Genomic DNA, 16,174 nt, shown 5'->3' on the forward strand with positions numbered 1-16,174 from the left:
TGTTCCTTTTTCATTCTACTTATTCAATACTAACTAAATTTTAATAAAATCTCAGGTTGAATTAATTCAAAGTCATAAAGAATTCAATCCAATTCAAACTGATTAATATTTTATAGTCACAATCATATGTAAATTTGAACAAAAAAAAATTATATATTGAATTTCTTCTGGTTGGAGTATATTATATAGTAGAATTTCAAACAGGGCAGAGGCCGAATGGTTTTCTGGAAGCTGCTCAGTCCTCCTCAGTCCTTACCTGAAGAAGAAAAGAATAAAAAGAAAGATCAGGAAAACAAAAAGAGAGGTACAAGTCTAAAAGACAAATAGACATGAAAGTTACTTTCACGAAACAAAACATCTAACTGATGTCACTCCCAAAATGTTAAGTGTTGCATTGTACAACTTACTTACCCAACAGCAACTGACCCAAGAAAGAGCAACGAATTCCTTAAGGAAAAAAAAAGAAACCCAACAGTTGAGATTCTTAGATTCTTGACAGCATTTAAGCTTCCATATGTATGCATATTAGATTATAGTATTACAATTACAGGACATACCAAAAATCCAACAGTGAAAAACAACTATGCTGTTTGTCGAGTTACCAGGTTCTTGCTTTTCCTTAATAGTCAACTCTGCCACATGATTGCAAATACAGACCCCATGACATTTCTCAATCATTCAAATAAACCATTACCATAAAACCAAAAGGTCTTGTTGAGGAAATTCAAAGGCTACCACCACTCGTACGCCATAGCTCCATTATCCTTTTCAGCCAAGAAAACAACAAGAAACTTTAGAGAAAAGAAAAAAAAAAACAACCCTGTAAATGAATAGGAAAGGAGAGTGAAAAACTGACGAAGAATAAGAAGAAGAAGGCAGAAGCTATGGTGATGGAGTCAAAGCCTTTACGTTTCCTTACTCAGCAATCTTTCTTTGCAGCTGTCCGATCTGGGGACCTTGAGTCTGTCAAGCAGTTGTTGGATAAGTTGACAAAAGAAGAATCGCCTGATGGATCATCGGCGGTGTCTGATCTGATGGCAGCACAGAGTGAGTCAGGAGCTAGTGGATTGTATATTGCTGCAGAGAGCAATTTTCAAGAGATTTTCAGTTACTTGCTCAAGTTCTGTGATGTTGAGATTGTTAAGATCAGGTCTAAGTCTGATATGAACACTTTTCATGTTGCTGCTAAGTTAGGACACTTAGGTATGATTCTGATTCCTTTGCCTAATTTTTGAAATTGGGTTCTATTATTTAGCTTGATTTTGATGATGGGAAATTTTCTTTCTTTCTTTCTTTCTTTCTTTTATGTGTTTTTGGTGGTGGGGGGATGAATTTTGATGGAAAAGATGCATCTGGTGGAGGAATTGAAAGATTTTGTGTAATCGGTTTAACTATTCAATCAACTCATAATTTTGTCATTGCCTTGTGTATGTACTGTTGTTTAGCTGTGTTCCTTTATAAGTTGGGATAACACATAGAGTTGAATAGATTTTTGGAGCTTGGTTTTGCCTGGTTGCTCAATCAGTCCAGTAAAGCAGACCCAAATACCCGCAACTTTGAGCTGAAAACGGGTATTGTTGTTGTGTAGCCTTGCAAATATTAACTTCCATGTGATTTAGGAACGTTAACAATATGGCTACGTCTTGATCAATTAAAATTGAGCCTGTTCCTCGTAGGATTGTTATTGTTATCTTGGTGCATCTTTATCTTCGATTGCATCTTGCCTACAGTTTCTTACTATTTCTGAATCGTGATTGACAAATATGGATTAATGCATTGTAGGTATAGTGAAGGAACTTTTGGGCATTTGGCCGGAGCTTTGTAAGTTTTGTGACCCTACAAACACCAGCCCGCTTTATTCTGCAGCTGTTAAAGATCATTTGGATGTGGTAAATGCTATACTGAATGCTGATGCAAGCTGCATAAGGATAGTGCGCAAAAATGGAAAGACAGCATTGCATACAGCTGCAAGGTATGGCCTTACTAATATAGTTAAAGCTCTTATAGACTGCGATCAAGGAATTGTGAGCATCAAAGATAAGAAAGGCCAAACTGCACTCCATATGGCTGTGAAGGGTCAGAATACTGCTGTAGTAGATGAAATATTGCTTGCTGATCACTCCATACTGAATGAACGTGACAAAAAGGAAAACACAGCATTGCATATAGCTACCAGGAAATCTCGTCCGCAGGTATCCCTCTTTCTCATCTCACACTCTCTGCCATATACCAGATATGGTGACAGCAGATTTCTATCTATCTATACATTTGTCTGCTTTAGATAAAAGTAAAATTAATTGTTCGTTTTTATAATGAACATTCCTCATTTCCTCCCATTTTCAGTTACTTTCCGGTAGTTCTGGCGCTACTAATTAAAGTCAGCGCTTCTATTGACATTCAAGGAGAGAGGATTGTTAGTACATTTCTGTAATTATACCATAAATGGTGGCAGTGAAATTTTTATTATTTGATAATGAGCTTATTTTGAGAGGATAATTCAAATTATGTGCTGCTTGCCAAAAGTCAGTCTCCTCAGTTCACCCTTCAAAAGGTATTAATGAGGCAAGGCAAGTTCACTTAAGAAAGAATATAATAGAATCTCAACGAGAACTAAAAATGATACTTCACTTCTGCACACTAGCAGCTACATCTCTCAATCGCATGAGAATCTCTTCATCTGAGACTAGCGAATCACACAAGTTATGAGTTATAACTTAAGATTATGAATGTTGAGGATTATGTAATCCTCATATTCATTTTTGGTCTTGTTCCTCTACTCATATTCTGTTTTCTGCTTTTCAGATTGTGAGCTTGTTGCTAACTTATAGATCTATCGATGTCAACACCATTAATAATCAGTGTGAAACTGCAATGGATTTGGCTGATAAACTCCAGTACGGAGAACCTGCACAGGAAATTAAAGAAGCTCTGACAGAGGCGGGTGCTAAGCATGCTAGGTATGTTGGCCAAGTAGATGAAGCCATGGAACTTAAGAGGACTGTGATTGATATTAAGCATGAGGTGCACTCACAATTTCTACAAAATGAAAAAACCAACCGAAGAGTTTCTGGAATTGCCAAGGAACTTAGGAAGCTTCACAGAGAAGCTGTCCAGAGCACCACCAATTCTGTTACTGTTGTTGCTGTGCTCTTTGCATCAATAGCTTTCTTGGCTATCTTCAACTTGCCTGGTCAATATGTAACAGATGGACCAGATGCGGGGAAGGCTAACATAGCTTATCACGTAGGTTTCCGTGTGTTCTGCCTCCTGAATGCTATATCCCTCTTCATATCTCTGGCCGTAGTCGTTGTTCAGATCACTTTGGTTGCATGGGACACAACAGCTCAGAAGCAGGTAGTATCAGTAGTTAACAAGCTGATGTGGGCTGCCTGCGCTTGCACTTGTGGAGCGTTTTTGGCCGTAGCTTTTGTGGTTGTGGGAAAAGGGAGTTCATGGATGGCTGTTACCATAACCATAGTGGGAACACCGATTCTTGTTGGCACACTCGCGAGCATGTGCTATTTTGTTTTTCGACAACATTTTGGGATATTTCGCAGCGACTCTCAGAGACGAATAAGAAGGGCAAGTGGGAGCAAGTCTTTTTCATGGTCATACTCAGCAAATATATCAGACGAGGATGAGTATAATTCTGACCTTGAGAAGATATATGCTTTATAAACACTAGTAATAAAATTAAGCCTGTAAAAAGCGTGGTACAGCTGCAGAAAGTCTTCGTGGTATTAAGTATGCCTCCTTGTAATTAAATGTCCGGTGATTTCTTCTAGAATTCTAGTATCGAGCAGACAGTTTTGAAATCCAGTGGCTGTATAAAAGAGTTGGTTTCATGCTTTCTAGTTGGCAGATCTCAAGGCTGAATATAGATTTGTGTATAGCCAGGTTCATATAGGAACAGTCTATTAAACTCTTGGTTACATGGTTTGGCTATACTGTCTACAGGTGCTAGACTGGGGAGCTTGGCAAATTACAAATAGAGAGTGGATATAAGGGCTAAGAGGATTGTTTGAGTAGCTCATATGACAGTTTTGAACTGTAAATAGGCAACTGCTTGTAGTTGATGATAGTCTTAACACAAGCATAATCTGGCTGAGCAACTGCTGGATTCTAGACCCAGTCTTAATCTTAAAATAACAACCATTTAGCTTAATCATTGGTGCATAATTCTTTTTCTTAAAAGAGCACGATTCGAATAAGATATGAGGACTGCTACATGAAAAGCATGGAACAAGTTGGAGCCATGGAAACGTTAGTGGTTCAACAGCCACCAATCAACGTGCCAGCAATAACGCGGCATTTAATATGTTGTTTCAAAGAAAGATAATTAACTCGGGGGGCAGGAGAGGAGGTTTTTATGCTTTGTTTGACTCGAGAAATGGAAGGAAAAAGACCCGACTCGTACAGGCACTCCTTCTCCGTTGTTCAGACCATGACAAAGACGAAAAAGGCATCACGACTCAGGAGGGACCATCAACAAATGTCTTTCTCATTTATTATTCTCACCTATTTCTTCCAATTAAATTATCACTTAAATCATTTTCTATATGTTTTACTATATAATTAAGAAAAAAAATTGACTGAGAAAAAACATTTGAAGTTCATATATTGAATAAAAAATATATAATAATGATTGAATTAAATTCTTGAATACTCAAACCCAGACCCGAGGGTTAGCTCATAAATATGATATGTGTGGAGTCAGCGGGCAACAAATGAGAGAGTACTACACAACCCAATAGAATCAATTATGCATGGAATAAAAGAGTAGATGCATAATTTCACCAAAGATGTATTTGTACATGAATTAGCGATTCCCTTATTTAGTAAGATCGCTATGAGACATGAACGGATTTATAAAAAAAAAACAAACTGCATTTTCTAGAATAATTATCTCCCTCTAATCCATGTGGTTTTCAATAAAAAATAACAGAACCACATGTGGTTTTCCTGTTTACAAAGGAAAAATGAATAGCTTGGAAAACCCCCAAGCTTATATTCAAATCCCAATTTTTCACCATCCCAACTCCCATTAAGCTTAATAAAACAAACTACTATGATATACAATTTTACAAACTATACCACATCTCACCCTTTGAGATCGTAGTATAATTGACCTTCAACTACCAACTGGCAACGAGAATTAAAGTTGCAACTGCCCCGGGCCTTTCCTAGATGATCTTGAAGGAGGCCTGCTTGTGTCTGATGTAGGAGGTCGCCGAGTTAGTGCTTTTTGTCCTTCCTGCATATACACAAGGAGATAGGAGATAAGTGACAAGTTGATCATCGGTATGGCAATCCGGAAAGATGTAAATAAAGGTGAAGCATTATAAAGAAAGGACAGCCAACACGACCTTTCTATTTCTGCCAATAGCACGACATACAGCATAATAAGAGTATGAAGCCAACTTTCTTACAGGAGGGGCTTTGTTTGACCTCTCCCTAACATTCAACTAAATGTTCTAATTTGCAGTTATTCCACTCTTTTTTAGCCTAATTCACAATATACTGCCATACATCTAACACAAATCATTAAAATAATGATGCAAGACAATGAAAATGAGACTATCAACACGCAGCTCACACACCTTTGATAATGAACTGGAACTGTTTCGTAGTTGTGCTTGTGATTTTGCAAGCAAACGGTGTTGTTGCTGCATTTGCTCAAACTGTTGCAGCCTCAAAGCAAAGTTAATTCCATTCTGTAAATTCCCATTATCTTGGCTTATATCACCATCCTCAGTGATTTGAGATCCACTGTGATGTAAAATTTGGGTGTATGGGTTCCCTGATGATGTTCGTTTGAGTTGATCACCATTGAAGGAGTATGATGGCACGGTTTTTAAACGAGTTTGCAGTATCTTGAATGCAGCACTTTGCTGCAGTTAAATCATATGGTCAGTATCATTTAGACATGAAAAACTAATTCACAATGTGTGTGTGTGTTCAGTTTGTGACTAGCTCAAAAACACACAGTGAGATCTGCATTGTCCCCTTAAAACCAACCAACCATCCACATAGCCAACACTAGAGTAAAAGAAATGTTTTGATGAGGTCAAGTTTGCACCAATGTTCTTTCTTTTTTTTTCTTTTTTTTTTAGTTTGGGAGAAGGGTGCCTAAAAAAGAAAGCAGCACAGACATACCTGTGGAAGTAGCATTAGAAGACCATATAATAGTTTCAACAACCATATATATCTTCCGGGTTCAAGAAGCTGGAAATCAGAAAAAGGATCAGCTACATAAGAAATCTTCTAGATTCAGAAGACAAACAAGCAAAATAGAAATAAAGCAATTACTTGAAAAAAAAAATGCAACTACAACGACAACTAATTAATCAATTTTCAAAAAAAAATGGGACAACTATTTAATCCACCTAAGGCTAATATAGTTTGGCACACTAAAATGACCAGAAAGCTGCAGACTACCCTTAAGTACATGAAGATATGCAACTATCTAATAAGGACACTTGTTCATCATATAAAAGTCTGTTGACCAATCACTAAAATGCTGATGCATAACCTTTTCAATAAGGAAGGTTTCAGAATGCCCATCATTATCCCATCATAAAATGCTTGTGCTAAGGCAAATTTTTTGACATCACCATGTGAGTATGCATCTATATTATGGCAAAAAAAAAAAACAAACAAACAAACAAAAAATAGCATATGCGATAGCATAGTTTTGTTTAATAGAGTAAAATACAACAGCGCATACCCACTTAGAGAAAGACATTATAGGTAGACAAAAAATCATGAATCAAAATACTGTTCAAGACTAGCAGGAATATAAGCAAATATCAGAAGCAAACCAAAACCTAAATAAAGAGAGAACTTATGCAATGTTACAATCTCCTGTAAGTCATGTTAAAGCTATTAAAGGACAAGATTGTAAAGGCGAGTGGCTAGTATATAATTTAAGCACCTGCAATCTAAGATAAGCGAAGATTGGTGTCTCGAGCAAGCGAACCAATTTATCAAGCTGGACCAAGAATTTGACATTAATATCTTCCTCGACCAGGGACTGAATCACAGCACTTGCATGCTGGTACGTCTATCAAGCAAATAAATACAAGATTAACAACCACAAAAGTAGATGGTGCAACCCTGCACCTCTTCCCTCAGCCCATCACACACAAAAAGAGCATGACTGGCTTGCCATTTAAAGGAGTTTAGATTCTTACCTGAGCTAATAAACAAAGACTTATGATTGCCATGGGTGAATGGCACCATGAAGCATACAAAGAAACAAATAAATCTTTTCCAGCAGCATTAACCAGTGACTTTTTCAAAAGTTCCCTAAGCTCGGATAGCTCAGCAGAAGTGAGTAGAATTAAATTCAAAGCCTGAAACACAAGAGGAGAAAATTTATAGTCGGGTTCTTAATCGCAATACCATTCTACTAATAAAGACCTGAAGAAACTATTTCAACGTTACTGCATTATTGTATTCTTAAATACATGACAGGACCTGAACCATAATGCAGGCAAAATCTAAGTCTGCTTCTCCCTCAAGTATGGTGGATAGCTCACGGTAGACCCTTTCAGCATCCAAGAGAACACAAAGTCTACGGATTATCAAAGCACCACGCCTAAGAAAACAGGGGAATGATTTGCAAATGAGATGATTAACATGTATGTAATTCCAACAACCATAGCAAGTAGGCCATGTAGCCTACCTGAGTGCTCAACAAAACAATTCATAATAATAATATTTTTCTAATTAAAAAGAAAAATGGAACTGGGGCTTGAAGGGCCTAAAATACCTCTCTAGAAGAGAATGATCAACCCGGAAATTATGCACCAGAAAAACAACAAGCTGGCGGAAGTGTAGGGGATCTTGTGCTATGCATGCATGAATGTCAAGAACAAGAAGCACCACCTGACGCAAAAAATCCAAATTGCAGATAAATTAGTATACACAAACAACAGCACCTTTAGGTCAACACCACACAAACACACACATATTAACAAAGAGACAATCTGTAAATAGTTGGACTTCCAAATCATAAAATCATATATGAACAGTTTTAAATTTCAATTTTATGACAATACCAGGTACTTGAGAGTAAAAGCAGACGCTACATAAGATGTGTTCCAACATAATGACATCCATTTATATATAGGCAAAGAAAATTCCCTAACCATTGTTTCATTATCATCCATTCAGCATAATAGAAGGACAAAAAATTCGGTAACAAGCTTCAAGATAAAGATAGCAGCAAGCAGAGCGAATTGTTGGAAAAAAAGCACAGCCACAAATGATGGAAGATTCTAGGAATGAAACAAAAGACACTAAAAAATGAATGTTAAATGGACTGACTAGTAGTAACTTGTACCTAATTTTGGAATAATGTCAAATGGATTAAGATAGAAGTTATTCTAGCAAAATGAAGAAAACAATCATAAGGACGGTAACAGAAGCAAACTAAATTGAGTGCTCTCACAGCAAAATATAGGAATTTTAGCCTCCTTCAAAAATTTTCTATTTTACAAATTCCTGCCTCACCCCCCCCCCCCNCCCCCCTCCTTCTCCATTTGTTATATTTTAGGTCCAATGTTTGACAACAGAAATGAGATGATGACTACAGAGATATTGCCATGCCAGCTGAGTTAGCTAGAATTTTCAGTAACAGTTTCATCCAAGGTGCAAAATAATACATATTGGGAACATTCTATTGAAATTGTAATTATAGTGAAACCAATATACAACACAAAAATAAAGAAAAGAAAAACCTTAATAGAAAAATTAAATACAGAACACTTAAGCAGAAGCACAAATTTACCTCATCAGAAGAGTCAGATAGAGCTTTCAAAAGGGTGTCAAATATGTCATTTAGAAAACACAAGACCTGTTTCAGGTGAAAAACCAAACATCATCTATATTAGAGCAACACTGGCATCAGAAACTGCAAACAAATATAACATTCAAATTACAAATTTGATATGAGGTTATCCACTCTTTTCAATTTATGTTGAAATTATCATGCCTCTACACAGGCACTGTGGTCATTATCATACATGAAAAGATTTAAGGTATGCAGCATCACATATGCTTCCTCCAAAAGTGCTTACAATGCTCCAAAGAAAGGTCAATTATGTCTTTTATTCAAATGCAGATACTATGCATATCCATTACCAAAAGAAGAAGTAAAGAAGGTTTGTTTGTTTTTGGCAGCCATCAAGATCTCATGGTTGGCTGTTATATCAAGTCTACTTATATTATAGTTCAGAATAAAAAAGGCTAGTTTAAGTTTTGATCAAGACCTCTTGAACTTTGCATCTACCTTTAATTTAACAACCATCTTCAAGTGCCAATACAATGCATATAAAGAGAGAGACACTCCTTGAAACTTCAAAGTGAAGATAATGGTAGAAAAGAACATAAACATGAAAAAACAGCCATCCTAGAGGCATAACGTTGAAAGATTTGAGATTTATCACAAAGAATTTTTAAATATTTCAATAATACAAACTTGAACTTTGATGACGTTTTTGTGCAAATAAGATCAATATGATGATAGTAAAAAACTAAAATGATGAGAAAACAGGCACACAACCAGATGTACATGAAATTAACAAATAACTGCCTCCTCACCTCAGCACGATGTCTGTTTAAAAGGGTTGATATCCAGTGCAATGCTTCAATTCTAGTGGCCTCCCACTCACTAAGCAGTTGCCTGATCGATCAAAAGAACTAGTAATTACTAGAAAATCATTGCAAAGTTAAATTATTTCAGGAGTAAAACAAGACACCATTTTAAGCACTTTTCTATAGCTCTTCAAAATACAGAAGAGCTATATATTGGACATGCAAACTGCTAGTAACATTTCAAACCTAGCATTTTTCCCAGGTTACAAAAACTACACCTCCTCGCAATGGAGAGAATGGCTCCCACATCAAATGCTTCTGCTGGATCAGCCTTGATTGCACGAAGCTCCTCATTGGTTTCACGAGCAACCTAATACAAAAATATGAAAACAAACACACAAAATGAACACAAAGGAAAGAACTCCACATGAGTTTCTAAAAGACATGGCAGATAGTCCTTTAAGATACATTAAGGAGACTCTAGAAGAAACAAACTTACAACTCTAATTTTCTCTTCTTTATCAGATATGCAGGGGAGAATGGCTCCCAGTATGTCAGCGTAATAAGGAACAAGCTGATCTCCACCAAGTTTTACAAACTCATTTATCTGTACAACAAGAAAAATAAAAAATATCATAGTATGGACAAATGAATTGACTGCAGAAGATTCCATTTTAAGATTCTTTACATCTTTTCTGCTTTAAACATTTTCCCTTTCTACGGCAACATAAAGTCCAATTCTACTTACCCATGTGATAGCTGTTAACCGAGTGAATTCATCAGGAGAAGCTGCCCTCTGCACCAGTATTTCAGCCATGCGACCATAATCTACAGACTTCAAGAGTAGCACTGCTCGAGTCAGAAAATTACAAATGAACAAAAGATTTTCTTTTTATGAGAAATACTTTGGTAAATGCTACATAATAAAGTCATAACTTCTTTTACTAAAAACGGTTGAAGGTATCAGTCATGTTATTCCCATAAAGATGTTAAAAAAGACAATTATTGGTGTAAGAAACTTAAAAAAAAAAAGTGGCCATGGAGCCAATCCAATGTGCAAAGAGTAAAAAGTTAGTAGAAGTCCTACTGGGGAGTTCTTGATCTCTTGGAGAAACTCTGAAAGTGCTGAATCAGCTTGTTGTCGTATTTCATGACTAGAATCACTTAACATATTAAACAAACCTGAAAGTTATCAAGAGCTAATTAATTAAAATAATTTCTCATAGAGAGGGAGCACATTAGTTTAAAAGAACAAAACTTTATTACCATCAAGAAAATCAGGGAGAAAACCCAACATGTCAATATCTGGAACACTATCCAGTACAGTTATCCATCCAACCAAAAACTGACGGACGTAGGGATTCAGGACATTCATGCGCTCTCTCAACAATGGTATGAATTCTTCAATACTGAAGAAGAAGCAACCATACAAATAACATTATAACAAAAGGTCCCAGACTATTCCCAATAGAGCTCTAAATATAATAGATTCATGGAATGAAATTGGAAGAGAATGAAGCACACCTGAACTGGTCACTTTCAGTAACAATGTCCTGTTTCACATGGTAAAATAGAAGAGCAATAAATTCCCATATTTCACATAATTACCAAGATGCCAACATTTAGATCAGGGAGCAATAATTAACCTTCACAAGCCTATCTAAAAGGTGAGCAGCACTCTGTACATTGGCATCTGAATCAGCCGATAGCTTGCATAAAGCGTCAAAGATCTGATTAAAGAATATGATAAAATCTCCTCTGACAACCTGTACAGCAGAAGACAGAATACCTGTCCACTATTAGTCCAGAAAAAAAGAAATGATAAAAAAAAATTATAAGCAACCTAATCTCCTTTCACCTTTGCAATGTTATATAGAGCTTCGCAAGCATAATAACGAACTCTGCTATCTTGGTCAGAAAAAGAATTAAGCACAGGCGGAACAATTTGCTGGCAGATTAAATTGAAAGCAAATTAGTCATTAAATTATATACAAAAGAAGAGGAGAGAATAGATGTCAACAAAATAAACAATTGACTGGGAAAAAAAACTGACACTTTTTTCAAACACAGTAATAATCATCCAACATAACAGCAGGCAAAATTTTTCCAATTTTACTTTCCATTCTAATTGAGAAAGAATATCATTTGAAACAAGGGCAGGGTTCCCTTTTAACTACATGAAACAACATACAATCTCAACCCCTATAGTCTGCCACAGCCCAACACTCACCCTCTCTCCCCCTACAAGACTAAAAGGGAGAGGAAAAAGATAAAGACCCTGCCACCCAAGCTAAGCTGCATAGACTGGCAGAGAATAGAAACCTACTGATAGATGCAGTCAGAATACCAGGCTATTCCGTGGTTTGGGAGCTTTTAAATCAACCTTTTTCTCAGGAATAAGATATAAAACCAAAGGAAACAATAATTTAAGGACTTGCTCAATTATATGTCATTAGATGTGCATCAAATGTCAAATTCAATCTTTCTAAGTGTTTCCAATTCTTTAGAAGCGTATACAAGTGTAATCCAAAAATGAGAAAAGAACTCACATGTGCACATTAAACAAATAAGAAAATACACCAATGCATTACCAATTACCAGAATGCCTTGGCTTGCATTTCTACACAGCTTTGATTAGTGGCACACAAGGGAGTTTTTTGCACTTTTTTTTTTTTCAGTGATAAATTATCCATGGTAGTCAAGTATAAAATCCATTCTAGGAATGGATTCATGCTCCCAAGAGCAGTAAGTCATTTCTCTGGAAATTAAACTTGATTTCCCACTCAATAAAGATATTTTCTAAAATAATCTGTTTTTATAACCAAAACTATGAACAGGAAAGAGCCAAAAAAAACAAAAGAAATTCTCTGTAAGTTATTTTCATTAAGTAAACAGGCGTAAAATTAGAGTATAATAGCAAATTGTTTACTAGAGTCTTTTTAGTTTTCCTACTTTTCTTATGCCCAAAGGTAAACTAATTCCTTCATACCTTGTCTTTCAAAACAAAAAGCAATTCGCTTAAAAACATGAATGAGCAAGAACTCAAACCTCAATACTCTATAACGAAAAAATTTCCTTCCAACATTCCATAAGATGAATATATACCATCTAGTGGTATTTTAGAAAGAAAAGGTCACACCACCTCCTTATCAAATCCTTCTCCAATTAAAAGCATCAATGATAAAATATTCAAGTGATAGTTGAAAGGAATTAATGCTGCAAAAGAACATTGTCAGCTGCCACCATCCTCTGAAGCCAACCTAGCTAAGCTACTAAGTAGGACCCACATGACGTGATGCTAAATTATCAATTCCCATTGCCCAATCTAGCTGGTTTTGTTGTCCACCCTCAATAATATGGGAAGCAGTACACTCACAGGCTCAAAACAACTTACCAATGACTTTAGCTCACAATCCTCAAGCTAAACCTATACCTCCATGACAAAGCAATCTTGCATAAAGATAGCTCTAGCAACATTTTTTAGAAAAGTTTAGCTGCATTGATATAATGCCTCTCACATCCACACAAATGGCACAAAAGCAAGGGGTTAGAGAAGAACAACTACAGTGATCAAAGCATCATCCAAGCTGTTCTCTACAACTTATATGACAAATAGGAATGGGCTAAGCTCACAATATGAACATCATGCAGGTAATCATAATAACAATGTTCAACAAAGCAACCATGGCAATTCTAGAAACTCTCCAACTAATTCTGTAAAAAGAGGATTATTTATATCCCATTAAGATTTCAGCAAAAGCCAGCCTGATTTCCCATTATGAGTAGTAGGACTGCGCACAGGTCGGATTTAACCGCTCAACCAACCAGAATCGACAGTTTCGGCCCCAAACGGGCTGGTTATTCAGTGCCGGTTTCCTCAGCTAATCGGTTTGGTCGCAAAACCAAGGGGGGATTATTTTTATTATTTTTAATATATGGGGGAGTGGAATCCTATTATAACCTTCATTAATTCCCCTTCCCCCCCCCCATTTCCGTCCCCCTCCCCCAATCAGCAGCNTAAAGAGCCCCTAAAATTAAAAACCCTCCCTCCCTCCATCTTCACTTGCCATCTGCTACTCTGCCGCCAGCCACCACCGCATCACATGTGCACTCGCAGGCCGCCTTAGTCTTCCTTATGCATTTATTTACAAGGTAAAATGAGCATTTATAGCTGAACTTTATGTAATAAATGAGTGATTTATGTAATAAATGGTTAAATAGTTGAGCTTGAGCATTAATAGATGCTGTGAATGGAATGGGTATTTCATATTTGAGAATTAATGCTATAAAATCTATAACTGAAACCTACATGGTCGATTTTGGTTTGACCAGGTTTTCATGATGACCTGTCGGCTTCAGTCGGTTATCCTAGAGCATCAGTTTGGTCAGTTTTGGTTTCCCCATTAACTGAAACCGACCAACGTTCAGCCCTAATGAGTATATATCTCCAACTTCCCACTAGAGATCACAGAAGTCCAAAGGTCAAAAACTAAAGTTTATTAAATCTAGGATGAAAAATCTCATAGCTTATGTCAGGTAATAACTAATAAGGCAAACCAAATGTATGCCTACTGGCAGTTGCTTTGATATTCATAAACAGTCGCAATACCCACATTAACAGCGCTAGAACATTATGATCACACTTCCCCTACCTTCAATATCAACAAAACTTATGTATTCCAATCATAGAGCAGAAATCTTTAAACCTTGAAAGACGATTCTTAGTTCTCAAATACCATTGCCACGGTAAAATTATTCTACATGTTTCTAATAAGATTTTATCATGTTTATATAGAGCTATATAAAGGCAAACTAATCCTTACCTCAAGATGTTGGGCAGCTTCAGAAGTCAACCCAACAGTGGCAGCAGCTAAACCTATCAATCCTCCCTACATGAACGCAACACCAAAATTTAACAAAAATAAGCCAGAACTGAAATTAAATAGATACAAATTCTCATAAAAAAATCAAATTTCTCGAAATTATTCATCATCCACCAACCTTACGATGATTTGCTTGTGGCGAATAGGTAAATTCCGTTGTCAACAAATTGATCACCGCCGATATCTTCTCGTGATCTCCCGACGACGCCAGCTGCTTCACAATTCCTTCAACCTGCACATAATTATGATAACAAAATATTAAGCAATTCAATTACTAAACCAAAAAAAAACCCTAGAAATGAAATTCCATGGAAATTCAGAAAAGAAAAGGAAAGAAAAACCTCAAGAGCCGCATTCTTTCGCTTCTCGTACAGCTTGTCGGAGAGATTACGGAGAACGGAAGCGGGAATCACGGAGAGAGCGTCGGCCATAACGGGAAATGTTTTTTTTAAAAAAAAAAAACAGAACGAGAAAAAGGAACAAACTAAAAAAATTTCCCTGTATTAAATCAAATTCGTTTCCTGATCTTTTCAAATTCGAATCTGAACATAGCTTTCTTTATTTTCTTTTTGCTCTTTTCGGTCTTTTTAGGGTTTGCTGTTTGTTTTGGGATCGACAAATGAAAATTGAGGGAAACCAGATCTGGTGAAATTGAGAAAAAAAAAAACGAATCCGGATTTTGATTTTTAAAAGGCGACCGAATTTTCTATTTTTCTTTCTTTCTTCTGTACTTTCTTTTTCTGATTACGTGAATTTGTTTTTAATTTAATTTTTTTGAGCAAATTTGGGGTTTTGGATTGTGTCGCTGTTGTTTGTGTAAAAATGATGGAGAAAACAGACAAGGAGTTTGGGAAGTGACGTGGATTTAAATGAAATGACCAAATTACTCTTTCAGTCTTTTGTGCAAGTTTACAACAAGCCAAGCGTGTCAGACGGCCTACCCAGATAAATTAGTCGAGGGTGGGGCTTAAGGATAAAATTGGAATTTCAAAGTTTTAGAAAAAAGGAGGTACTTTGTGCATCTAATTTTACCAATAATTAATCACCTTTACTTTTTCTAATTGGTGGATTAATCCACTTTAATGTTTTCAATAAATTTTGGTAACTAAATTAAAAATAGCATAATACTTAAAATAATTTTTAATTATTTAAAAAATTTTAAGAAAATTTTTATTTTTTTATTATATTTAATCAAGTTTTTATTTTTTTATTTTAAATTAAATAACTTTTTATAATAAACAATTAACTAATTGACGTTCGTCAAAGATTATTTATTATTTTTATACCATATAGTGTTAACATGGCACGTTGACATGTCACTATAAATAATAACGTAGCATAATGATGTGGTACAATGATATGGTAACTTGATATTTTTCACCTTTCATATTAGTGTAATATTGGCATAAAATGATAAATCGTATTATGACTTGTTGTAGTTAATCAACCGTTAGTTATAAAAACATATTTAATCCAAAATAAATGTAAAAGAACTTAATTGAACATAATAAAATAATAAAAGTTTATTTGAATTTTTTTAAATAGTTTATAACTTTTTTAAAATATAATGCTAGTAAAAATTAATTGTTTAAACAAAGAAAGAGGAAAAAAAGTTTCTGCTAAAAATTTTTAAGAGAATTTGATTTGGTTAGCTTAAATGACAATGAAATAAGGGTGAGTCACCAAGAAGA

At 35.7% G+C, this 16,174-nt stretch overlaps 2 protein-coding genes across 2 annotated transcripts; one reads left to right on the top strand and one right to left on the bottom strand.

Annotated features, from left to right (window-relative positions):
- LOC18609871 (ankyrin repeat-containing protein At2g01680) lies at positions 677–3,945 on the top strand. Its single transcript, XM_007045199.2, has 3 exons — positions 677–1,203; positions 1,783–2,192; positions 2,803–3,945. The coding sequence occupies exons 1-3, from the start codon at positions 885–887 to the stop codon at positions 3,676–3,678; spliced, it is 1,605 nt and encodes a 534-aa protein (XP_007045261.2). The 5' UTR covers positions 677–884; the 3' UTR covers positions 3,679–3,945.
- On the bottom strand, positions 4,752–15,207 carry LOC18609872 (protein VAC14 homolog). The gene is made up of 20 exons (XM_007045200.2): positions 14,825–15,207; positions 14,602–14,715; positions 14,424–14,489; positions 11,459–11,548; positions 11,247–11,366; positions 11,125–11,153; positions 10,867–11,009; positions 10,688–10,782; positions 10,349–10,435; positions 10,100–10,207; positions 9,879–9,970; positions 9,607–9,688; positions 8,795–8,860; positions 7,775–7,890; positions 7,480–7,600; positions 7,194–7,355; positions 6,935–7,063; positions 6,157–6,225; positions 5,601–5,891; positions 4,752–5,254 (listed from the first exon to the last, which is right to left on the bottom strand). The coding sequence occupies exons 1-20, from the start codon at positions 14,912–14,914 to the stop codon at positions 5,156–5,158; spliced, it is 2,169 nt and encodes a 722-aa protein (XP_007045262.1). The 5' UTR covers positions 14,915–15,207; the 3' UTR covers positions 4,752–5,155.

Source organism: Theobroma cacao, chromosome 2 (genome assembly GCF_000208745.1).
Source record: "Theobroma cacao cultivar B97-61/B2 chromosome 2, Criollo_cocoa_genome_V2, whole genome shotgun sequence".
NCBI lineage: Eukaryota > Viridiplantae > Streptophyta > Magnoliopsida > Malvales > Malvaceae > Theobroma > Theobroma cacao.

Bases quoted from the DNA above. Each gene is read 5' to 3' on its own strand.
- LOC18609871 (XM_007045199.2), top strand. From the start codon at position 885: ATGGTGATGGAGTCAAAGCCTTTACGTTTCCTTACTCAGCAATCTTTC. The intron at 1,204-1,782 runs GTATGATTCTGA...AATGCATTGTAG, and splicing joins TGCTAAGTTAGGACACTTAG to GTATAGTGAAGGAACTTTTG. The intron at 2,193-2,802 runs GTATCCCTCTTT...TCTGCTTTTCAG, and splicing joins CCAGGAAATCTCGTCCGCAG to ATTGTGAGCTTGTTGCTAAC.
- LOC18609872 (XM_007045200.2), bottom strand. From the start codon at position 14,914: ATGGCCGACGCTCTCTCCGTGATTCCCGCTTCCGTTCTCCGTAATCTC. The intron at 14,716-14,824 runs GTTTTTCTTTCC...AATTATGTGCAG, and splicing joins GAAAGAATGCGGCTCTTGAG to GTTGAAGGAATTGTGAAGCA. The intron at 11,549-14,423 runs GTAAGGATTAGT...TTAATCTGCCAG, and splicing joins AAGCTGCCCAACATCTTGAG to CAAATTGTTCCGCCTGTGCT.